The sequence below is a fragment of the Oryx dammah genome, unplaced genomic scaffold (genome assembly GCF_014754425.2).
Source record: "Oryx dammah isolate SB20612 unplaced genomic scaffold, SCBI_Odam_1.1 HiC_scaffold_29, whole genome shotgun sequence".
NCBI classification, from domain to species: domain Eukaryota; kingdom Metazoa; phylum Chordata; class Mammalia; order Artiodactyla; family Bovidae; genus Oryx; species Oryx dammah.
The window spans coordinates 111,884,053-111,908,929 of record NW_024070213.1 but is presented as its reverse complement, the minus strand read 5'-3'; the positions used below and the strand labels follow the sequence as shown (position 1 = coordinate 111,908,929).

General features: G+C 39.1%; 2 protein-coding genes across 4 annotated transcripts in view; one reads left to right on the top strand and one right to left on the bottom strand.

The window, feature by feature from the left end:
• The window catches only part of GLIPR1 (GLI pathogenesis related 1), a 57,278-nt gene extending 46,081 nt beyond the window's left edge, over positions 1–11,197 (top strand). For 2 of the 3 annotated variants that reach the window (XM_040233869.1, XM_040233871.1), the window contains 2 exons: positions 7,566–7,651; positions 10,423–10,734. In XM_040233869.1, coding sequence (XP_040089803.1) covers positions 7,566–7,651; positions 10,423–10,700 — 364 coding nt within the window. In that variant the 3' untranslated portion in view covers positions 10,701–10,734. Of the gene's footprint in view, positions 1–7,565; positions 7,652–10,422 lie in introns of all 3 variants that reach the window. The other variant, XM_040233870.1, reaches the window with a different exon arrangement.
• Positions 9,227–24,596, bottom strand: KRR1 (KRR1 small subunit processome component homolog). Its single transcript, XM_040233868.1, has 10 exons — positions 24,445–24,596; positions 21,370–21,542; positions 19,659–19,793; positions 19,350–19,475; positions 19,179–19,262; positions 18,052–18,108; positions 16,629–16,799; positions 13,793–13,870; positions 13,602–13,701; positions 9,227–11,949 (listed from the first exon to the last, which is right to left on the bottom strand). Exons 1-10 carry the CDS (start codon positions 24,527–24,529, stop codon positions 11,810–11,812), a joined length of 1,149 nt encoding a protein of 382 aa, XP_040089802.1. The 5' UTR covers positions 24,530–24,596; the 3' UTR covers positions 9,227–11,809.
• Positions 24,597–24,877: the final 281 nt, after the last annotated feature.

Genomic DNA, 24,877 nt, shown 5'->3' with positions numbered 1-24,877 from the left:
ACATTTTCTCTACAGCTCCAATCTTTATTATTGGTAGACATTTTATGATGGCCATTCTGACTGGTGTGAAGTGACACTTCATTGTAGTTTTGATTTTCATTTCTTGGATACAAATGTGTTGAGCATTTGCATATGATGTTGAGTATCTTCATGTGCCATTTGGCCATCTGTATGTCTTCTTTAGAGAAATGTTTATTTAGATCTTCTGCCCATTTTTTAATTGGGTTGTTTGTTTTGGTTTGTTTGTTTTATACTGAGTTGTATGAACTGTTTCTTTATTTTTTTAATTAATCCCTTGTCAGGTCCATCATTTGCAATTATTTTCTCCTATTCCATATGTTGTCTTTCTGTTTGTGGTTTGTTATGCAGACGATTTTGGGTGTCTCCTGAGGAGGTGCAGGTCAGCAGTGGCCTGCTGCAGGGCAGGGGCTCTGGGGGGAGCAGACCTGGGTATGGTATAAGCCCTCTTGGAGGAGGTCCCCATTAACCCCACCATAGAGCCACCAGAACTTACACAGGACTAGGGAAACTGACTCTTGGAGGGCATAAACAGAACCTTGTGTGCACCAGGACCCAGCAGAAAGGAGCAGTGACCCCACAAGAGACTGACCCAGACTTGCCCGTGAGTGTCTAGAGTCTCCAGCAGAGGGGTGGGCTGATGGTGGCCTGCTGCAGGGTCAGGGGCACTGAGTGTAGCTGTGCATTTTGGGGACCTTCTGAAGGAGGGCACCATTCTCTTCATTACCTCCACCATAGTTTGGCCTCAGGTCAAATAACAGGGAGGGAACACAGCCCCACCCTTCAATCGAAAATTGGATTAAAGATTTACTGAGTGTGCCCTACCCATCAGGACAAGACCCAGTTTCCCACTCAGTCAGTCTCTCCCATCAGGGAGCTTCCATGAGCCTCTTACCCTCTCCATCAGAGGGCAGATAGACTGAAAACCACAATCACAGAAAACTAACCAATCTGATCACATGGACTACAGCCTTGTCTAACTCAATGAAACTATGAGCCATGCCATGTAAGGCCACCCAAGATGGACAGGTCATGGTGGAGAGTTCTGACAAAACGTGGTCCAATGGAGAAGGGAATGGCAAACCACTTCAGTATTCTTGCATTGAGAACCCCATGAACAGTATGAAAAGGCAAAAAGATAGGACACTGAAAGATGAACTCCCAAGGTCAGTAGGCATCCAAAATGCAACTGGAGGTCCCTGGAGAAGTAACTCCAGAAAGAATGAAGAGACGGAGCCAAAGCAAAAACACCCAGTTGTGGATGTGATTGGTGATGAAAGTAAGTCAATGCTGTAAAGAGCAAGATTAAATAGGAACATGGAATGTTAGGTCCATGAATCATGGCATATTGGAAGTGGTCAAACAAGAGATGGTAGGAGTGAACATCGACATTTTAGGAATCAGAGAAATAAAATGGACTAGAATGGCTGAATTTAACTCAGATGACCATAATATCTACTGTGGGAAAGAATCCCTTAGAAGAAATGGAAACAAGAGTCCAAAATGCATTACTTGGATGCAATCTCAAAATGACAGAATGATCTCTTTTCATTTCCAAGGCAAACCATTCAATATCACGGTAATCCAAGTCTATGCCCCAACCAGTAATGCTGAAGAAGCTGAAGTTGAACAGTTCTATGAAGACCTACAAGACCTTCTAGAACTAACACCCAAAAAAAGACGTCCTTTTCATTATAAGGGACTAGAATGCAAAAGTAGGAAGTTAAGAAACACCTGGAGTAATGGGAAAGTTTGGCCTTGGAGTACAGAATGAAGCAGGGCAAAGGCTAATGGAGTTTTGCCAAGAGAATGCACTGGTCATAGCAAACACCCTCTTCCAACAACACAAGAGAAGATTCTACACATGGACATCACCAGATGGTCAACACCGAAATCAGATTGATCATATTCTTTGCAGCCAAAGATGAAGAAGCTCTATACAGTCAGCAAAAACAAGACCAGTAGCTGACTGTGGCTCAGATCATGAACTCCTTATTGCTAAATTCAGACTTAAATTGAAGAAAGTAGGGAAAACCACTAGACCATTCAGATATGACCTAAATAAAATCCCTTATGACTAAACAGTGGAAGTGACAAATAGATTCAAGGGATTAGATCTGATAGACAGAGCTCCTGAAGAGCTATAGATGAAGGTTCATAACGTACAGGAGGCAGTGATCAAAATCATCCCCAAGAAAAAGAAATGCAAAAAGGCAAAATGGTTGTCTGAGGAAGCCTTACAACCAGCTATGAAAACAAGAAAAGCAAAAGGAAAAGGAGAAAAAGAAAGATATGCCCATTTGAATGCAGAGTTCCTAAGGATAGCAAGGAGAGATAAGAAAGCCTTCCTCAGTGATCAAGGCAAAGAAATAGAGGAAAACAATAGAATGGGAAAGACTAGAGGTCTCTTCAAGAAAATTAGAGATACCAAGGGAACATTTCATGCAAAGATGGGCACAATAGAGATAGAAATGGCATGGACCTAACAGAAGCAGAAGATATTAAGAGGTGGCAAGAATACACAGAAGAACTATAACAAAAAAGATCTTCATGACCCAGATAATAATAATAACCTCTTGTCAATGGTTGTTCAGCTAGTTGCAATTTTGTTGTTTTCGCAGAAGAGATGAGTGCATGTCCTTAATAATGTACAAAAGTGAGTTCTCTTGGTTTAAACTCACTTTTCTTGATTTCAGAGATATAAACAATGCTAAGTTGTAAAACTTGTAAGCAAATTCATATTTGGGCTTCCCTGGTGGCTCAGGTGGTGAAGAATCTGCCTGCAGTGTGGAAGACCTGGGTTTGATCCCTGAGTTGGGAAGATCCCCTGGAGGAGGGCATGGCAACCCATGCCAGTATTCTTTCCTGGAGAATCTCCATGGGCAGAGAAGCCTGGTGGGATACAGTCCACATGGTTGCAAAGAGTTGGACACAACTGAGTAAGCACAGCACATTACATAATGTTTCTATGAACACTGAGTAACATTCATTTATTCATACAAATAAAAGCACATATTCATTCAATTATTCAATAAATATGTGTTCACTCAACTTCATAGGACAACAAGCCAGACACAGTCCCTGGCCGTTTGGAGTTTATTGTCTGTGGCATTCAGACAATAAAAGTACAGATAAAATAACTGCATGATGATAGGAGCCATGCTGGAAATAGAAATAATGCTGTAATTGACACTATGAGGCAGGGCCCTTGTTTTAGATAAAATGCTCAGGGAAGGGCTTTCTGCAATGTATTTAAGCTTAGGCATGAAGAGTGAGAAGGAACCAGGCACGTGAAGAATCTCAGAACCAGTTAGATATTCAGTCGTGAAAACAAAAGACCAGCTCCTGTGGAAAGGATGACAGAACAGAAAGAAGACCAGGGTGCTTGGCCCGTGAGTGCGATGAAGCTGGCGGGGGAGGCAGCGCAGATCACCCAGGGCCTTGTAGGCCTCTGCAGGTTGACTTGACCCACCCACGAGCTGAAGCCATCCAGGTATTTTAAGCAGAAGGTGACAAGACGTGCCTTCAATTTGGAGCTCACCGGGCATGCCTGTGGGGACAGGATTGGAAGGTGAGTGGAGGGGAGCCCAGGGACCAGTGAAAAGGGTCCTCGTGTCCATCTGAGCCTGTTCTTCCTTCTCTACACAAGAACTACCATGTCATTCTGAAAAGTCGAGTCCCTCCCCAGTGTTTCTGAAACGCCCTCAGAATGGGCTCTGGGCGCTCAGCTCTGGAGTCCTGCCCTCGGCTTGCTTCCACTGCCTCGGCCGTGTCGACTCCTCCCCTCCCGGTCGCCTCGGGTCTCCCCGATCGGCAGCATCCTGAACACAGACTCTTCTTCGTCACCGTGGGCCCCACCTCCACGCAGATGGCTGAGGAGACGATTACACCACAGAAGTGGAAACAACTGCTTCCATAAGCAGACGGTACAGGACGCAGCGTCCTTTGGCCATCACTGCCTTGGGGACTGTTACTCATCTCTGAGCTTTTTTTCTTTATAAAGATCTTTCTTTCCTCTTCACCAGAGTCCCAGGGCCCCAACCCTCAGGCAACCAGGGGAACACTGAAACCTCCTACTTCTCCATTGGGCAGAATACGTAGGCTCCCTTGTCTCTTTTTATAAAATTTTACTTTATTGACGTATAGTTGATTTACAGGGTTGTATTAGTTTCCGGCATACAGCAGTGATTCCGTTGTTCAGCCGCTAAGTCATGTCTGACTCTTGCAGCCCTGTGGTCTGCAACCTGCCACGTTCTTCTATGAACCTACATCTCCCACACTGGCAGGTGGGTTCTTTACCACTGAGCCACCAGGGAAGCCCAATTCAGTTATACATATAAAATAGTTTGATTTGCTAATCCCAAACTCCTAATCCACCCCTCCCCCACCTTATCCTTTGGCAGCCACAAGTTTGTTCTCTATATTTGTTTCTGTTTTGTAGATAAATTTTGTGTCATATTTTAGATTTCACATTTATATGATAGCATATGGTATTTGTCTTTCTTACTTCACCTAGTATAATTATTAGCTCTATCCATGTTGCTGCCAATAGCATTATTTCATTCTTTTTTATGGTCAGTTATATTCCATATATATATATATATATATGGCTTATATTGGGCTTCCCTCATAGCTTAGTTGGTAAATAATCTGCCTGCAGTGCAGGAGACCTGGGTTCGATTCCTGGGTCGGGAAGATCCCCTGGAGAAGGAAATGGCAACCCACTCGTTTTCTTGCCTGGAGAATCCCCATGGACAGAGGAGCCCGGCGGGCTACAGTCCATGGGGTCGCAAGAGTCGGACACGACTTAGCGACTAAACCACCACCACATTCCATATATATTCCCTTTACTTCACACCCTCTCCAGCATTTGTTATTTGTAGACATTCTGACCAGTGTGAGGTGGCACTTCACTAGTTTTGATTTACATCTCTCAGCAGCAGCAGCAGCAACAGTAATGAGTGATGTTGAGCATCTGTTCATGTGCCTGTTGGCCATTTGCATGTCTTCTTTGGATTAGTGTCTATTTAGATCTTCTATCCATTTTTTGATTGGTTGATTTGTTATTGAGCTGTATGAGCTATTTGTATATTTTAGAAATTAAGCCTTGTGGGTCACACCATTTGCACGTATTTTCTCCCAATTCATAGGTAGTCTTTTCATTTTATCTGTGGTTTCCCTTTGCTGTGCAAAAGCTTGTAAGTTTAATTAGGTTCCGTTTGTTTATTTTTGCTTTTATTTCTATTGCACAGAGTTTGTAGGTCTCTTGGTCTTAATCATTGCCTTCTAGACAAAATCCAGGTCTTTGCAGAACATTTTTTTTCCCAAGGTGAATTCTGCCATTTCACTGCAAGTCACAACTGCCTTACTTTTAGCTTGTTTTTGAAGTAGCAATTTTTTCCTCTTCTTTAATAGTACAGAATGCACAATTAAACAAAGTATGAAGTAGTATAAGTGATTGCATTAAAAACATTCTAGAATTTAATTCAAAGAGTACTGTGCTTTCTAACAATGAAAGAGATCCCAAGGACTAATGTCTATTTTGGATATCTTCCATAGTTGTTATCAGAACCTCTACTGTATTCCTTAGACTATTTTCTACAGTATAGAGTAAGCGGGGGCTAAATTTAATTTCTGAAACAACCTAAATTAACTTGGAGCCAAAGAATTTGAACATGTATTTTTAGTTGGAATTGAGGTGTTAATAAAAAGTAATGTCTCTAAAGGGGGAAGTTCTTAACTTTGAAAATAAATGTATAGCATTAGAGGATAGGAGTCCATGAATTTGAATTAGAAAAACGTTACATCTTTTTCACTAACTTCTATAGAAAATATTTTTTATGAATTAACATTCCAGTCATATCAGCAATACTTAGGACTGGTCAGCACTACTTGTGTCTTTATAAATGTCAAATATCTCATATCACATTCTAGTTGTAGTTCTCTCAAAATATAGTTTGTACTCATCACTAAAATTACTTTTAATTATTAGACTCCCTGCTGTGCTGTGCTAAGTTGCATCAGTCGTGTCCGACTCCTTGCGACCCCATGGATTATAGCCCACCAGGTTACTCTGCTCATGGGATTCTCCAGGCAAGCAAGAATACTGGAGTGGATTGCTATTTCCTTCTCCAGGGGATCTTCCTGGCTCAGGGATCAAACCCCTATCTCTTATGTCTCCTGCCCTGGCAGGTGGGTTCTTTACCACTAGAGCCACCTGGGAGGCCAGGCTCCTTGCTAGCTCTGATCTAATACACAGAGAAGTATGTTTGTATATCACAAGTATTTTTAACATGTTAATTATTATTTCAATTTAATTGGCTTACTTTGTAATCCTATGAATTTTATTTTAGCTATTTTAAAACTGTTTCGAGAAAGAACCTATAGGCTCCACCAGGCTGCCAAAGGGTCCATGACACGAAAAAGTCAAGAACTCCTTTCCAAAAGCAAAGTTCCAAAAAAAGATTAGTGTAATGGCAAGTTCATTGAAATAAATGTACAGCCTCTCATCATTACTACTCTGAAGTTATTTATGGAGATGTAAATTGTTTGGATATTATTTCACTTTCTAAGCTGATCCTGGTCAGTTACTTAACAGAGTGTTAAGCCTCTAGCTATGGGAATTTAAAAAATTAGTATCTTCCCCACTGGGTTATTGTGAAGATTGATTCATTCAAGGACACTTAGAACAGTGCCTAGTACATGAGTATTCAGTAATTATGTTATCAGTGTCACATCTTTTATCTGAAAACAAATTGCACTTTAGGAACTCCCTCATAGCTCTTGTTATTTTCTTTTGGAAGACGCTTACCCCAGCCAAAAGGCTCCTATCCAATAATAACCATGGAGGTTTGCTGGACTGACAACAAAAATGTGGGTCATGAGAGCTTTTCTAAGATGGACAGTTTTATGGGTGGCAGTGATCACACAGGCCAGACATTAACTAGAGGGAACATTTCTTTAAAATCAAACCTAGGGTAGTAGGTCTCATTGACTCTGATATCTGTACATTGTGGTTTTTGGCAACTTAATCTTTGAGCTGTAGTTTCCTTACCTATAAAACAGAAATAAAAGTAACTTTCTCCCAGAGTTGTCTCAGGAATTAACTGATGATTAAGACAAAGGTTCCTAACGCAGGCACTTAGAATGAGTTTGGCAAATATTAGCAGGCTTCCATTTCTGCTTCCCTCTCTCCACTTCTCTAATCAATCTTCTGAATTTGTGGACGTCAATCCTAGGATTTAGCCAAAAAGAAGACAGTACTAAGTTGTGTCTGACTCTCGTGATCCCGTAAACCACAGCCCGCCAGGCTCCTCTGTCCATAGGATTCTCCAGGAATCTACTGGAGTAGGTTGCCATTTCTTTCTCCAGGGGAACTTCCCAACCCAGGAATTGAACCCAGGTTTCCCACGTTGCAGGCAGATGCTTTACCGACTGAGCTACGTGGGAAGTCCAGTGTTCAGCCAAGGACCATGATAAACTGCAATGGGGCGGGGGTAGCTGGGGAGGATAGTTTTCCTAATGGATAGTTTTCTTCTTCTTCACAGAGGCAATTACCCAACCTGGCCATATAAAAAAGGATCCACGTGCAGTGCCTGCCCCAAGAGTGACAACTGTTTGGACAATCTTTGCAGTGAGTAAAAGAAACAATCTACCAATAATACAATGTGTTCAAAACTCATAACTTTCTAGAGATCAGTCCTGAATATTCATTGGGAGGACTGATGCTGATATTGAAACTCCAAAACTTTGGCCACCTGATGTGAAGAACTTACTCATTTGAAAAGACCCTGATACTGGGAAAGATTCAAAGCGGGAGGAGACAACAGAGGATAAAATGGTTGGATGGTATCACTGACTCAATGGACATGAGTTTGAGTAAACTCCAGGAGTTGGTGATTCAGGACAGGGAAGCCCAGTGTGCTGCAGTCCATGGGGTCACAAAGAGTTGGACAAGACTGAGCAACTGAACTGAAGAATGAAAACATTTTGTTTTATCCTAATAGCTCTTTTCAGGAAAAAGGGCACCAGATAGCAATCAAAGCAATGACTTACTGTCCTGGGAATGACTATATGTTCAAGAGAAATTTAAAGAAGCAAATATCCTTTATAGTTAGCACTAATCAGAAGAACAAATGACTCATTATGGGAAATTGTAGACCCAAGATTTGCTAATTTCTGCAAGATCAAAAATGTAACAAAGTTAACCAAAATAATTCTGAATTGTGTTCAGGTAGAATTCTACCTGTCCAAAGCATTCAAGAATCAAATTTTCATCTATAGAACTGAATGAAATAAAAGTTGCAATGTAGCACTTTTCACTAGTAAGACAGCATTTAATGAGAAACAGTTTAGAAGGTCAATGAAGATAACTTTCCAAGGATGCTTTACATCACTTTAAAGCATTAATACACAGTTGGCCAAGAGTCATTTATGTTTTCTGTTCCAGACACATTCCTTCCCATCTTAGTTTTTATTTTTTACTTTTTGACAAGGTGTGAAGGGAAACCTCAATCAAGCCATTACAGTTGTGCAAATCCTCTACTACTTTTGTGCCTTTATCTGTAACCAGCTGAACCTCTCAGGGCTGCAGAACTGGTGGGGGTGGCCGAAGCAGGAGGCTGGACTGGGCTGAGTTTAACAGCATACATATTTGTTTGGCCAAAGTGTTCTATTGCTTACATGTTTTCAAAGTCCAATTCCTCTCAACCATTTGTTCCCTTCTTCCTGATTTGTATACATTAAATTCTCATTTTTATTCCAGCCATATAGCAATATTTGACCACCTTGCTGAGCCAGTTATTTCTCTGCAGTTCAACCACTTTTTCTGAGAATCTGGAACAAGTGCCTGGCACACACTTGATAAATATTACCTATTATCCCCAAGTTCATCCTCCCTCTAATCTCAAAACTTGTTTGCTTTGGTATTCTGGTAGCATCTTTATGCCCAAAGTTTTAGGTGATGTTTTTATGCTCAAACAATCCTCACAATGCTTCTTTAGAATCAGTGATGAGGACAATTACTTTAAATTATGTTAAGAGTAATTTTACTGTTGCTACTGGTTAACCGTCTTTCCCACTAGACTGAATTCCAAACAGACAGAAGTTATGCCTATCTAATTCACCTTTGTAACCAACTGAAGTGCCTAGTCTGGCTGACAAATGACCACTAATTTGACTGCAATTTTTTTTTAATCATTCTATTTAAAAAATCTAGACAATTAGTAACAACAGCACCAGAACAATAACAAGAAGAAAACTTGTGGACTTTTAGCTTTTGATCTTGGAGATCTAGCTTGAAATGGTCTCTAATCTTGTGGGATAAAATTCAGAAATTTAAGACTGCAGTCCAACAATAATGAAAAACCCCTGGACTCTTAAGACAAAGGAAAACACAAGCTACCTTGCAGAGAGGTAAGGGTTGGAGGATAAAGGCTTTTATCTACCAGATTCCATCTCTGACAAATTACAGCAAACACTGGAGGGGAAAAAAAACCTTTCGTAAATATCAATGGAGGCCAAATTAGGATGGTTTTGCAAAATGCACTGGGAATACCAAAGGTACACAAGCTGATCTGAGCTAGTGCCTGTGCGTGGATGATATCTGTTTCACTACTCAAAAGTTGGATGTTTAACATTTCAAAAATATATATATGTAAGAAAAAATTTAAGCAGCACATCACACCTTGATTTCATGGAAGTAAGTGCCAAGAAAAGTTAAAGCAGCAGAAGCTTCAATGGCAGTTCACCACAGACAATGCCCAGTCACAGGTATGATGGCCAGAGATGCTCACGAGCAGGCAGAGGATTCCACCACAGGAGTCCAGCTGCAGCTGGCCTGGATCCAGTGTAGAAAAGGTGTTTAACCATTTATAAAACATATAAGAATACTATGGCAGATGTGGATTTTTTCCCCCCAGGTCTTGGAATGTCAAGTGGAGAGGAGTAGTTATGACTTTTGATAGCCAAATGCCCTATTAATAAGTTAATGACAGACTAGAACAGATCAGAGGACACTTTTACTACTGATTATAGGATTATTCTTCTCAGGGAGAAACTTAATTTTCAGGAAAATATTTAACAAATTGCCCACACTGATTATTATTAATACTTATTTTTAACTGCAATGTCTTATTTTTATTATATTTATTTTATCTGCTTATGTAAAATGAGTTTCCATTTATAGTAGTGGTATATAAAAAGTTTTATATAAACAAGATGATTTAAGAATATCAAGTTATTACAGTAAGTACAAAAAATCTTGAATAATTAACCTTTGAAAATCACTGCAATAAAGCCAAAGCAACAGTAAATGGCTATAATTAAGAGACTTGGCTCTTAAAAAGAAAAGCCTCACCAGTACCTATTCTTTTAATTTTTGTTTTCTTTCTTCTGATTTTACAGCTAACCCACAACGAGACAAAGTGACACGTACGTATATAAACCTTAAATTGTCTAAGATCTATGTGAGCTGTGTTCCTGCATTATGGGGAACAACATTAATGAGTATATTTCATGTCTGTTTCACAGGTTATTCTACTGTGTTTCCAGACCGGCCGATATTTCCACGTGACAGATACACATCTCTTTTTCTCTTAATTACTCCACCAATCCTAATACTGAGCGTTATAATTATCATTTGGGCCAAGGGCAAATACCCTCATTTATTTACTTTGAAATAATATAATCCAAGGAGGAAAAAAATCCTCATTCAAACATGGTTTTTTTTGTTTCAGTAACAACTGGGTGTATTTCTGATTTGCAGCAAACCCTTACTCAAAAGAAGAAATGGTTCATCTTTACATTCCACTTTTTAAGAAGCAGCACTGTTTCCAAGCTCCCGCAGCTGTGACTTGCAATGAGTAAGCTCTATCCCCCATATGCCTCAGCTTCTAAATATGTAAAGTGACAAAACTAGATTTAGGTGAGTCTGAGAAACCACACCGGCCCTCATGAGTAAAAACACTTCTAAATAACCTGATGCATGCTGCTCCAACTCTACCTATCTGGTTTTCCACATTCTCTTGCAATTTGATATCTTATGGCTTACTACTTCCTCAGGCAGACTGGAATAGTAATTAAGGGAATTAATTTAAAAAGCCTTGCTTTTTTGGATTATGAATTAATTTTGGAACAAAATGTAAATGAGATTACATTAGAGCACTTCCTCAAAACCAAATGCTAGGACATGATTATATTTAAAGTCTGCTGCTAAGTCACTTCAGTCATGTCCGACTCTGTGCGACCCCATAGACGGCAGCCCACCAGGCTCCCCCATCCCTGGGATTCTCCAGGCAAGAACACTGGAGTGGGTTGCCATTTCCTTCTCCAGTGCATGAAAGTGAAAAGTGAAAGGGAAGTCGCTCAGTTGTGTCCGACTCCTTGCGACCCCATGGACTGCAGCCTACCAGGCTCCTCCATCTATGGGATTTTCCAAGCAGGAGTACTGGAGTGGGGTACCCATTGCCTTCTCCGACATTTAAAGTCTAAACAACCTTAAAAACTACTCCTAAAATCATGCTTAGGTAAAACCTGCCTGGAATAGATTAGATACAATGCATATAAACACATATATACCACTCTTGTATGAAATTTTTCAAAAAACATATGGACGATACAATAATTCATAAAGAACAGTTGTTTATATTAACACTATAATAAAGCACAAACTCAGAAAAAAGTGATCAGGGTATTACTTCTCATGGATAAGGCAACTAATGTTGCCAACTACAGTACTTCAAAATCCTTTACAAAAGGAGATAGCTTAATAAATTTTAGTTCAGAGTTTGTGTTACTTTTTCTTCTTTTTCTTTTCATCTGCTTCCATTTTAAGCTTAACTTCTTCAGCTGTAAGAGCTCCCAGTTTCTTATTCTTTGCTTTCTTAACCTTTTCCTTGAGGGCAGCCACATCAATCTTAGTTTCAGTAGAAGCTAAATAAATTAAAAAACAATACACGTAATTCTTTAGATTTTACCAAATAAAACAAAGATTACATAAATATGAATCATTTCAGAGTTCTATTGTAATTGAAAGGTCATATTATAAAATACAAAATACCTGCTAAAAGGAAACTTAGAAATTTCTTCAAACTAGGAGAAAACAAAGTACTTAAACAGACTAATAAGAATATACATGAAAATGACATTACACTTTAACTATTTGAACCAATTACTGGATTCAACTATGTTGAAATTACATTTCTGTCCTTAAATTGTTTGAAATTATTTATATTCATTTCCATATTCTAGAACTTTACAGTACTCTTTTAAAAACTTAGTTTTCTAACTATTAGTTCAATGAACGACTAGTATTATTTCATTTAACAAGATTTTGGTAATAAAGACAATAATCTGAGAGTATCTGGAGGTCCTAACAGAACCAAACCATGTAGTTAACACCAGAAGTTTGAACAAAATAAAGAAAAGCAGCAGCAAAAAATGGCAACTTTTTCTTATCATTTAAAGAACAGTATTCAGGACATAAAAGAACCACAAGATAAAATGTCATCATACAAACACCCCAGCAACTTGAGAGCAGACTTCAAGTCTCCACTACAATGGAACAGCTACACTTTACTCAGTATTAAAGTGAGATTAAACTATTTGAACACCTTAAGAGTACATAACTGACTGACTCTACAGACTAAAAATTATGATGCTTATGATATTTTTCACTTTTATATAACCAATGATCTAAGAAGTAGAATACACTATTTTTTAAGTTGTTAACACTGATATATATTAACAAAATAGTAATGTTACATCCGGCTTAGACCAATAGGTGATGTACAATACTGGAACTTTATAATACTGGTGACCTCCCTCCCCTCACTGACCACTTCGGAGAGTTACTTTTCAGAAGAGTACAAAAGTTACTAGGGGAAAAGAAAATGTAAAAGAGAAGGTAGGTCAAAACAAGGCCAGGAATGATGATATTTTCTCTGAGTGTCTTTTTAATAGCCTCTAACTAAGAAAGATATTCCTGCTATTTTGCTGGTGGTGTTTTAGCCCAAGGTGATGAGAAATCCATGTTAACAATACAAGCATCAAGTTTTAAGTCACAGATTATACAAGTAAAGAAAGTATAAATTTGATAAGCTCTTTAAGGGGCATGACAGCAGAGCTCAGGGATCTTCCCGCTCTATTTCTACAGAGGATTCACTGCTCTGGTTTCTGTCATTCAAAACAAAGAGTCCTTCCTTAGCACAGCAGAGATCAGGAAGCAACTGTCAATCTGGGATACTCTCAAATAGACAGTGAAAGTGAAAGTGAAGTCGCTCAGTCCGACTCTTTGTGACCCTGTAGCCCACCATGCTCCTCTCTCCATGGGATTCTCCAGGCAAGAATACTGGAGTGGGTTGCCATTTCCTTCTCCAGGGGATCTTCCCGACGAGCTGGTACTAAATTATGGGTTATCTCAGTCACCTCATCCCAAGGATTTGTGAGTAATGAAACGCTGAGAGAACTGATGAAAGATGTGGTTATTTCTTAACGTGAACTCAGAGATGCAACAAATTCACTATGGGTTTACTTTTCCTCTAACAGACTTCAGCATCATAACAAGACTCAGAGAACAGCATTACCTTCCTTAGGTTTCTTTAGGTGAACTGGTTTTTCTTTAGGTGGAATAAAAGCTTTGTTTCTTTCCTCTTGTCTCTTACTAAGAGCTTCTGCTTGTTTAGCCTACATGGTTAACAAAGTTTTCACAGTTAAGTAAGAATCCAAAGTATCTATGCACTTTGCAATTAATGTTGCAAGCTAGACACAGTCTTACCTTTATTGCTTCCATTTTCTGTCTCTTCTTTTGACTTGCCTTCAAAAAGTATTCACCACTAGCCAATTCTTTATCAATCTGTTGAAATGAGTATTTACAATTACTTCAGAAATCATGTAGATGGGAAGTCAATTCCTAAGAAATTCACAGTGACCTTGAGCTAAAGACAGTAGGGTCGAAACTCTTATGTAAGGTAGTGGCCTAAAAAGCTGACAAGGATACACATACACAAAAGCACATAGGTAGGAAAGTAGGTGATGTGTCCATGGAATACTCAACAGACTGCTTCAGGGGAGGTGGAAGGTCAATGACTCAAAACGTGAGGAAAGACACTTGGAAAGAGTTTGGGACATAAAGAAACGTGAATGACAGGTAAGGTTGGTGGGATGTGATTTAGAAATCACTGAAGCTTCCTGAGAAGAGTGGAGAGAGCAAGGTAACACTTTATAAAAGGAACAGAAAAAAGGAGATAAAACCCTGTTTTGTTTTTTTTTTAAGTTTCATTTTGTTCATCATACAAAATGAAAAGCGAGAATTGTCAGGATGTAGCAACTAAATACTAATTAGAGCAAGTAACAACTCAGTCATTAAATAGTAAACATACAATTGATCTATCTAAGGCAACACTCTAAACTATTACTAAGCTCTCTACAATGACTAACTTGCTTAATTCTCAAATTCTCATAGACAATTCTTTGAGACAGGTATGATCATCATCCTCATTTTATGTCCAAAGAAACTGGGGGCACAAATGTGTTAAATTGTGCTAATTAATAACATAACCTCAGACATGCAGATGACACCACGCTTATGGCAGAAAGCGAAGAGGAACTGAAGAGCCTCTTGATGAAAGTGAGAGAGAGGTGAAAAATCTGGCTTAAAACTCAGCATTCATAAAACTAAGATCATGGCATCCAGTCCCATCACTTCATGGCACATAGATGGGAAACAATGGAAACAGTGACTGACTTGATTTTCTTGGCTCCAAAATCATTGCAGATGGTGACTGCAGCCATGAAATTAAAACACACTTACTCCTTGGGAAAAAAGCTATGACAAACCTAGACAGCATGTTAAAAAGAAGAAACATTACTTTGTCAACAAAAGTCTGTCTAGTCAAAGCTATGGTTTTTCCAGTAGTCATGCATGGATATGAGGGCTGGAACATAAAGAAAGCCGAGTGCCAAATAATTGATGCTTTTGAACTGTGGTGTTACTCTTGAGAGTCCGTTGGACTGCAAGGAGATCAAACCAGTCCATCCTAGAGGAAATCAGTCTTGAATATTCATTGGAAGGACTGATGCTGAAACTGAAGCTCCAATCCTTTGGCCACCCGATGCAAAGCACTGACTCATTGGAAAAGACCCTGATGCTGGGAGAGACTGAAGGCAGGAGGAGAAGGGGATGACAGAAGATGAGATGGTTGGATGGTATCACCAACTCAATGGATATGAGTTTGAGCATGCTTCAGGAGTTGGTGATGGACAGGGAAGAGTGGCGTACTGCAGTCCATGGGGTCGCAAAGAGTCAGACCCAACTGGGCAACTGAACATAGCAAATAAGTGGCAGAGTTAAGTCAAACGAGACACTGCTGATTCAAGCAGCTTCCAGTCATAGAAGAGGAAGATAAGACAACTAGTGAGTACAGGACAGGGCTACATGGAATACACCAGGTGTTACAGAAGCATGCTTTAGTACCTGAGTCACTCACTACTTTTCCCCAACTAACACTTTCTTTCTGGCTTCACTTTATTCTCCAATGTAGAGCTCAAGATCCAACACTTACAGCTGGTTTTTTTTTTTTTCACTATGATGATCATCATTACTTTTTCACCTCTGACCTTTCATCAAACCTTCCCTGAAAAACTGCAAACACAGGGCTGTGGGAAGGACAAGATAGTATAAAGAAAAAAAAAGGGGGGGGGGTTAAAGGAAAAACTTCAACATACAGCCAAGGGAGGGAATAATGAAGAAAGATCCTCCAGCAGACAGGTGAAGAAAGAACTCAAAGAACAAGCAAAGAATGGACTGATGCAGATGGGGGAAAAAAATGTGAGCCAAGAGCAAGTTGAAAAAGTTCTTGCCTGGTCATTTCAAATATTTGAGGGGTAAAAAGCAACGTCATCTACTGGGAGTGGAAGAGTGGCAGAAGAATTAAGAGGACACAAAGCAGCCAGAGAATACTGCTGTGCCCATCTGAGGCTGGAAACGTGGGCTTTTAGGGAATATGATCCAAAGAGATGACTTTCTTCAGCTATGTTTAGTAGCCACACAATGGGGAAAGAAGTCAAGTTTTAGGACTGATGCAAGTTTCAGGGCTGTTCTGTCAGACAGGTGTGACAGAAAAAGGGAGTATGAAAGGAAACAGCGACAGGCAAGAGAGAAAAGAAATTATGCCAGAAGACAGTTGACAAAATGAGAGGCATTCGTATCTTTAAAAAAAAAAAAAAAGGACAGATATTGGAAGTTAAGATTTCAAATCCAGAGCAAAATATATAGTACATGTCACATGAACGAGGCTAAAGCAGAACTGAAAGCACTCAGGGCTGCGTCACTGACATGTTTTAACCACGGAACATTCAGTGGCTACAGGTATAGACACACAACCATCATCAACCACCTTGATGTCATTTTACTCTCACAACATGAAGCTTCCACTCCCCATCTCCACACAGTTAGTTCAAAATAAGTACATCTACACTTACCTTCAGATTCTTGCATCTCTACACACCCGAACACCCACAGAAATTCCACCTAAAATACCCTCAAAGTTTCTGACAAAACAGATTAAAATGGTTTCCCTCTCATGTAACAAAATTCAACATTTAATACTGACCTGACTTTCTGGCTGTGGTGGTGGGAATGGTGTATACTGTTTCTTAACAGTTTTCTTCTTTGGTTCCTTGCGTTTATTCACATTTTTGTGCTTGAACTGTGGCAAAAACCTTTCCCAACTTTGTGATCTTAACTCAGAGTCTTTCGCCAGCTCTCGTTTAATCATTAAGGTCTGGGTCATGGTAATATACGAACAAAGTAAACACTTTAATTTTAGAAGTGACATGTTTCTCAACCTAAGACATTATAAACAATGTTCCTACAAATAATAAAATTAAAAGGAACAACTCTTAGCTGCTTCAGTAGGATTAAATCAATTCTGTAAAGAAAAAGCATATAATCTCAAATGTGCATAACTAACCAAGCATCAGAAAACCATTAGAAATTTAGATTAAGAAACAGAATCATTAAAATAGAGATGAAAAATAAGACTAAGTTTTTCATTAAAACCTTTGAAATTCAACTTAATTATACAGAGAGAGTGCTGAATTAGTGAAGTTTCCTACAAGCAGGAAGCTTTCAGTAGCACATGAAATATCATTACCGTAGGGAAAGAAAAAACTCAGGTTTCTCATGATCAATGAAACCAGCGTTTTCACATTTCCCCCAACTCCACCTGAATCTTATCGACACTAAAACATCACAGGATGCAAAGTAGGCATCAGATCCAAGACATGCTCTCTTTAATGTCCCAATGAAACTCAAAATCATTTTTTCACCCCAATCTAAAAGTGACTTTTCAAATTCATCAAATTCAAGGACTGTTTAACAAATATCCATCATAAAACATCATCTTGGTTATGTCTCCAAGAATAATCACTGAATGTTACGCATACAGGGATTTAACATCTCTCTCAATGAGCCTATAATTTGAGTGTTAAATTCCAAAACAAGTTTTAATGCAATCTGAACTATTCCAGACTTACAGAAAATGGCAGAATTCTAAAAGATCACACTTTTAAATACAGTCTGTGGGCTCCTTAGCCTAAGAAAACTGAATTGGTACCCTCTACAACAAATGGCAACCCACTCCAGTATTCTTGCCTGGAGAATCCCCTGGACAGAGGAGCCTGATGGGCTACAGTCCACGGGGTTGCAAAGAGTCGGACACGACTGAGCAACCTCACTTACTCACTTACAACAAATTCCATGAAGCATATTTTATCTGTATCAGAACTGAATCACTATATTACAGAGCTCCCTTCAACAGCTTTCTTTCATACAATACTCCTCAGAGACCTAAGCTTTCAAAGAAGGAACTATAGGACTGGGATAGTGTTGAGTGGGCTTAACTCTACCCAAATAGCTCTGCTTTATCTGTTTTGTATATTAGACTTTCATAAAAGATTTATTTTCAAGAAAAGTTTCTGGAGCTAAAAACAATTTGATAACCACTGTTATACTAATGAACAGTGAACACTCACTTTAATATTGTAAATTGGATGAATATTCTTCATAGTGTCTAGGACTACTTTTCGAACCTGAAATTTGCAAAGAAAAATGAATCGGTTATTTATAATGAACATTTTAGTGAACTAGGTAGAAGAGGATTAATATATTGCAAAATAACCTATGAACCAGGCAATGGCTACCAAATTGGATATAGTAGTCCCTTCTGAGTGGCTTCTGGATCTTTCATAATAGTTAACCTCACTTGGATACAATGAAGTCTCTCAATGTTACTGCTAAAAAAGTGATACGCAGAATTAAGACAATAGTCTGGAGCTGTGCAATTTAGGGAAAGAGAGCTGGACTCAGAGTTAGAAAATATGTGAGCAAATGCTGGGACTTCATAGAGGAAAGTCACTTAATTTTCCTCCTGACTTCAGCTTTTGAATTCTGTAATACATTTGAAATAAAACCACCTTAAGGATCTGTGGTAAGAATTAAATAATAGACTCTACAAAACTATGAAATACTCAAAACACCTAAGTTGTTGTTGCGCCATGTGAAAAAAGCAGATACTTATGAGAAAGAGGTCCAAAAGAAGTATTATTAAAGGCCCTGGAAAGGAAGCAAGAGCTCACAGCCAGATACACACAACAAAAGCCTCAAAAGGAGCTTATAGAAACAGTATGTGCTCTATAGATTTTCTCATAACATGTGACAAACTAATATTCATGAAACATTAACATATTAAAACTCAAAGAAAATAAATCGTAAAAGAAGTCTTCTGGGCCTGACCTCTACTGGCTGTACCTGTTACTGCAAAGAACAAGATCTGCTCAATTCTCCAATCATTTAAACCCATGTGTCTTCTAATGTTTGCTACAGACTGAGATCTTAAAATACCCACTTAAAACCTGTAGTAGGGGAAGTAATGATGAATTCAGAAATGAATCTCTCTGTAGTTACCAAAAGTTGGCCATGATATGTTAAGGTTCAGCAGTGGCTATTCCCTCAAATTACATGAAGAATTTACTAATGAAAATCAAACAAAGCACAATTTTTTTAAATTATGAAACAATACATTATCCAATGAACTATTATAGTATACCCATATTCTTTCATTTATTCTCTGCTAAAACTAATTTAAGAGCATAAATCTCACCTCTTTCAAGCCACTAAAAGGTCCAATGGCTGAAACCGTGTTTCCCTGAACCATAATGTAACAGTTTGTCAGGAGTTCCAATGCCTATATCAAAAGAGCAAAAAGTTGAACTTCAGTACACTGAAAAACTAACATTAGAGGACAACATACTTTTTCACTAATAAAAAGTACCTTCAAAGTAGATCCTTTGGGACCAATAAGCCGTTGTCTTCTTTTTACAAATCTTTCTTTATTTCTTACTAAAGAACCTATTTTAATGATGTCACATGCAACATCATCCTGAAGAATTCGTATTGCCTTTTGGGAAAATAAAGAAAATAGTTCATCAACATTCTTTACAAGTACAAATGTTTTCCAAGCCAAGAAATTTAAGCACAAAAATGAAAACGTTTTAGTGGGGAGGGTGGTGGCGGCAGTGATATATGTTGTCTCTACTGTTGCTGCAGATAAAGCAAAGTCTAAATTTAATTCTAAATTTACCTGTTCAAATGAAACACTCCTTGCTAACAGTTTGATTAGGTCTCTGGCCCTAATGATGATGTATGGATCGAATGTCTTCTTTGTAGTACAGACAGTCATGCTGCCCTCAATCAGGTCCAGGGTTGCATTAACGTGCTACAAAAGGAGTGAACAACAGTTATCTGAAAATGAATTCCATTTTAGACGATTACAGAGCCTATCCCAGCCTAACTATTCATTTCTGTGCCATTAAGATACCTCAAAATCCTTTAACTCTCTCCTTGAAGAAGCTGGAAAGTTAATGTAAATAAGGGATACTTGATTACGTTTAGATTTCAAAGAATATAAGAAACTCAGGTAATTGAAAAAATTTATAGTTGGCTTTAGGATAATTTACACTTATTGGAATAAATATTACCTCCAGTCTAAAAAAACACATCAATCAAAATGAGGTCATACTTAAGACTTAAAGGTAAAAATGTAAAGCTTATAATTTTGCTACCCTGGCTAGATGTTGCTCTAATCTAAAATCTTCCCCCTAGAGTGAAAACAGACTTTCCCTTTCAAACTCTCCCCTGGTGGCTTGGCGGTGAAGAATCTGCCCATTAATACAGGAGATGGAAGAGGGGCAGGTTCGATCTCTGGGGTGGGAAGATCCCCAGGAGAAGGAAATGGCAACTCACTTCAGTATTCTTGCCTGGGAAATCTCATGGACAGAGAAGCCTGGTGGGCTGCAGTCCATGGACACAACCGAGCAACTAAACAACAACAACAACATTAGCTAAATACAAAGTAAAAACAAACTGTCATAGGTGTAAAAATAAAAGCAGTAACTAGAGAATCTATGCATTAACTTTCAAAAGAACCACACTTCAACAAAGCAAATAAAAATGCTATTTTCTAACTTGTGAGCATGACCTCAAGAATATTTCAATACAATGAATGATGAACAATTAAACATAAGGTTAGGTGTCTATCAGTTTAAATACACACACACACAGAAACAAATTGGGTCTAATCCCAGATGTAGACAGCTGTAAAATACGGCCTGGTTTGCTAACCACCCTCATGCCTGGTGGGCACAAATGACTCTAGAGCAGTCCCACAGCTGAGAAACAGATTTTCTATCACAACCTAGTGTGTACACAAACACACAGAGACAAACCAAACGCTTCATAAAATGATACTTATCCTTACCACATGTGATATATTTTTTTTCCTAAAGCTCACTATGGCCATTAAATTGACTTCCTGATTCTCTAAGGGGTCTCAATCCAGTTTGAAAAATAAAATCGAATACACTGCTCTAGGAGCATGGCAGGAACAACAAACAGGAAAGTCGGTCACATCCATCATCTTTCATTGACAATAAGATGTTAAACAGTGCCAGGAGCATGCCTCAGCTCAAAACCGTACAGGTACGTGGCAATCATCACAGCAGAGAGCAGACACTCTGAAATCTGGAGTTTCCAAGTGAGTTTCAGACACCCCTACAAATTTAAATCCCCTAAAAATGTAAAAGCATGTGAATTTTGCCAAGTAATCTGTTATTCACAAAACTAAGAACAAATGAACAGTAAGGATAATGCTTACCTAGTGTGTTTAAAATACCAAACGAATCAAATTAAACAGCTATGCTAGCACCTTTACATAGAAATCCATCATCACACATTCACTTACTTAAAAGATATAAGCAATAACAATCTCAGAGAAATATAGAAAACATGCATACATGTTCATTCAAGGCTTTCTGTACTAATGGCCAGCACTCTTTCAAGTAAGCCTCTCTGTATTTCGGAAACAAAGTTGCAAAACTGCTCTCCTCCAGGAGTCCTCTGGGATTGTCCTCTTTGGAGAAAGCTGGCTCCTTCCAACCATCCGGAACAGTGAGGAGTTCAGATTCATCTACAGAGGAGGAAAAATCTACACATCAGATTTAACTTCTTTTGAAGTTTTTTTGAACACTTGTACGCATACATGCACAAGTTTCCCAATACTCTCATGCATTTCCTTCTTCCCTGCTTTTTATATCATTCAACAGTCCAAGAACATGCCTCTGTCATTATCAACATACTGTATTAGAATTATCTGTAGTATGTGTTCCAGTCGCGTCACAGACAAAGTTCCTTGAGGGCAGGGACTCTGCTCCTTGGGTCCACAGTTACTGGCATATACCTGGCATACAGGAGATACTCACAAACTTCTACTGCATTACACTATTTTAGAGTTGAGGATCCAAATACTATTTGGTTTACATTACTATTTTAAATAAAGTAGCATTTCAGACTCAACTGAAGTGGAGCCTATGTATAGATATTTGTATGTGTGTATACACAAAACTTTCAAAACCTGATTCCAGTGTATACTTTCAGTTAATATTCACTACTATAGGGTTTTAGAGCTTTCAGGTGACTTCCTTCCGTATACTCTCATCAAAACTATGAAAGGAAGAACTGGTATTATTATTTCCACTTTAGAAAAGATATTCCATTCAAAACACTCAATTGACTTGCGTAAGGGAATATGAAGCTGACTCAGTCTAGGTCTCCTCTCATTAAAACTGTCCATAAATTGTCTCCTATATCACTTAACTCCTGGTCCTGGATTTAACAACCTCTTAAACCCAACAGCTATATTTTAACTCACTGTTACACAAAGGTCTGATCCATGGGCCTGCAGCACAGGCACAAATTGGGAGTTTGCCAGAAATGCAATTCTTGCGTTCCATCCAGACCTATTAAATGTGAACCTCTGAGATGAAGCCCAGAAATCTGTCTTAATGGTGTCATGAGGAGATTCTTGTGCATACTGAAGTTTAAGAAGCAAGTCTTTATGGTCCATTGTAGCCATTCCAGTCAGATATATTTGCTTTCTGTTTCTTTTCCTCACACCCACTTTGTTATTTAGGGCTCAAGTCACAGAGAATTAGTCTTCATTTACCATTTACTCCTCAATATCCTGAAAAAAATCCTAAAATTCTGCAATACTGACTACTTAAAATGCGTATCTGGGCTTCCCTCCTAGCTCAGTTGGTAAAGAATATGCCTGCAATCTTGATCCCTGGCATCAGGAAAATGCCCTGGAGAAGGAAATGGCAACCCTCTCCAGTATTCTTGCCTGGAGAATCCCATGGACAGAGGAGCCTGGCAGGCTACAGTCCGTGGGGTCGGAAGAGTTGGACACGACTTAGTGACTAAACCACCACAAAAACCTATCTGACCAAGATCCTACCAATTTAAACAACTCGTTGGTTGTGAATTAAAAAAAAAAAAGAAAGAAAAGAAAAAGAAAAACACCTGGCTAAGGAGATAAAGTTTAGTTCCACAATACAAGAACAACAAATAAACCCCAAACATGTGTAAAGAAGTATAATCTCATTAGCAATCAGGATAGTTCGAATTAAAACCACAATATGATTTCATACTTAACAAAACAACAAATTTAAAATTCAGATAACAGCCAAGTGTTAGCAGTCCTAGCACTTCTGGAAGTATATATTATTCTTTGCACATGCTCTACCCTGCACTACAAAGATTCCAATCCCATGTAATGTACAGAAACAGAGACACTCCAGAATCTGTTAACCAGGAGAAATGTATAAAGATGCTTATAATAACAAACAACGGGAACAATCCAAACGTCCAGCAATATTAAAATGAAAATATACATTAGCGTGTATTCATACAAGGGAACATCATACAGTAGCAAAAAGAATAAATTACAGCTACAAGTACTGCCCTAACTGAATAACAACAAAGTTTAGCCTAAGAAGCAAGACACAAAAAAAATACCTACAATCCTTTTTCATTCATGTAAAATTCAAAACCCGACAAAATTAAAACATTTTGGGCATAGATGGTAAAGATTATGACGAAAGGAAACAGAATACTCAACATAATTCAGAATGGTTACTTTAAGTCCCTAAAGTAAAAGAATGATCTGAGAGGTGCACGTAGGGGGTTTTGGAGATATGGTGGGTAATGCTCTATTCTTCTTAACGCTCTGACGAGCTGCTTTTCACCTGCTGGTTTTATTCTTTAAGCTGTCTATGCACCGGCCTCTGCCATACCCTTAATTAAAACAACAAAAACACTTTTAATCTCTAACGCCTATAGAATCGAAGTTTGAGGTTTTTAATATTTCCAGCAAGTCTGGCTGAGCAGGCCCCAGGCTATTTCTCTGTCTACCACACAGAAGATAATGGATAAAACAAGAGCGCGAGCGCAAAGCAAGAGAGCAATTTAAAAACAACGCAGTTGACAGAGTAGGCGCTGGGTTGTCTGGTAACTTCAGCAACCGGAGAAATAAGAACAACAACAAACGTTCCGAAATTTTTTCGACGGCTGACAAATTGAGGCTAAGGGCACGTCGGTTACCTCCTTCTACCACTACTGCTGTCTTAGTCCTTCATTATCACTACCACTCGTTCACTCATGTGCATAACCACCACTTTCTCCCACCTCATCCCTCATTCTGCCAACGATATCCAAACACCGCCGCGAGTTTAAGGCCCTGAAGCGCCCTCCTCAATTTCTTAATCCTCATATTTTTTACAGAACACGCATGCAGCAACATCTCTACTTTGGAGGCTTTCAGCAGAAGCAATAAATTAGGAACACGTGGCTGGCACCATACAGGCCGGTCAGTCCTCAAGTCTGGTCAACAACCCCCCAAATCGGCAATTACAGGTACACAAACTCACAGAACAAGCCCAAGGCGGCGTTACACGTGCCTAGCCAGCGAAAGCAAAAAAAAACAACAACTCAAAATCCACAAACTCCAGGCTTCGGTTTTTAGACAACCTCACCTCGGTTCTCCGACGTCGGCTTCGGGGTACGAAGCTCACTTTTCCCCGACGCTATAGTCGGCCCATTCTGCTTAGAGGACGCCATCTTCAAGCTGCTTCCGGTACTACCGGAAGCGAAACCTCCGTAAATCCTCCCGGCTGTAATCCGCGTACTCAAATTGAGTTCCACAGAACTCAGAAGGGCTCTGCGCAGTGTCTGCGCGTGCGCACGCTAGAGCCCGCGTATTTGCATAAACTTCTGCTCTGCTCCCGCGTAGCCAAGGGAGAGCTGGAGACTGCTTTGACCTGGCGCGGGTAACTACGGAGTTCTATTGCGTGTTGGGAATTAATAATTTAAGACTGGCATCAAGTCGGAGAAGGTTTTTATCCTTCGTTTTCTCATGCACTCAGGGTCTAACGCGAAAAGCAAGACTCCAAGCCTTAGCTAGAGTGC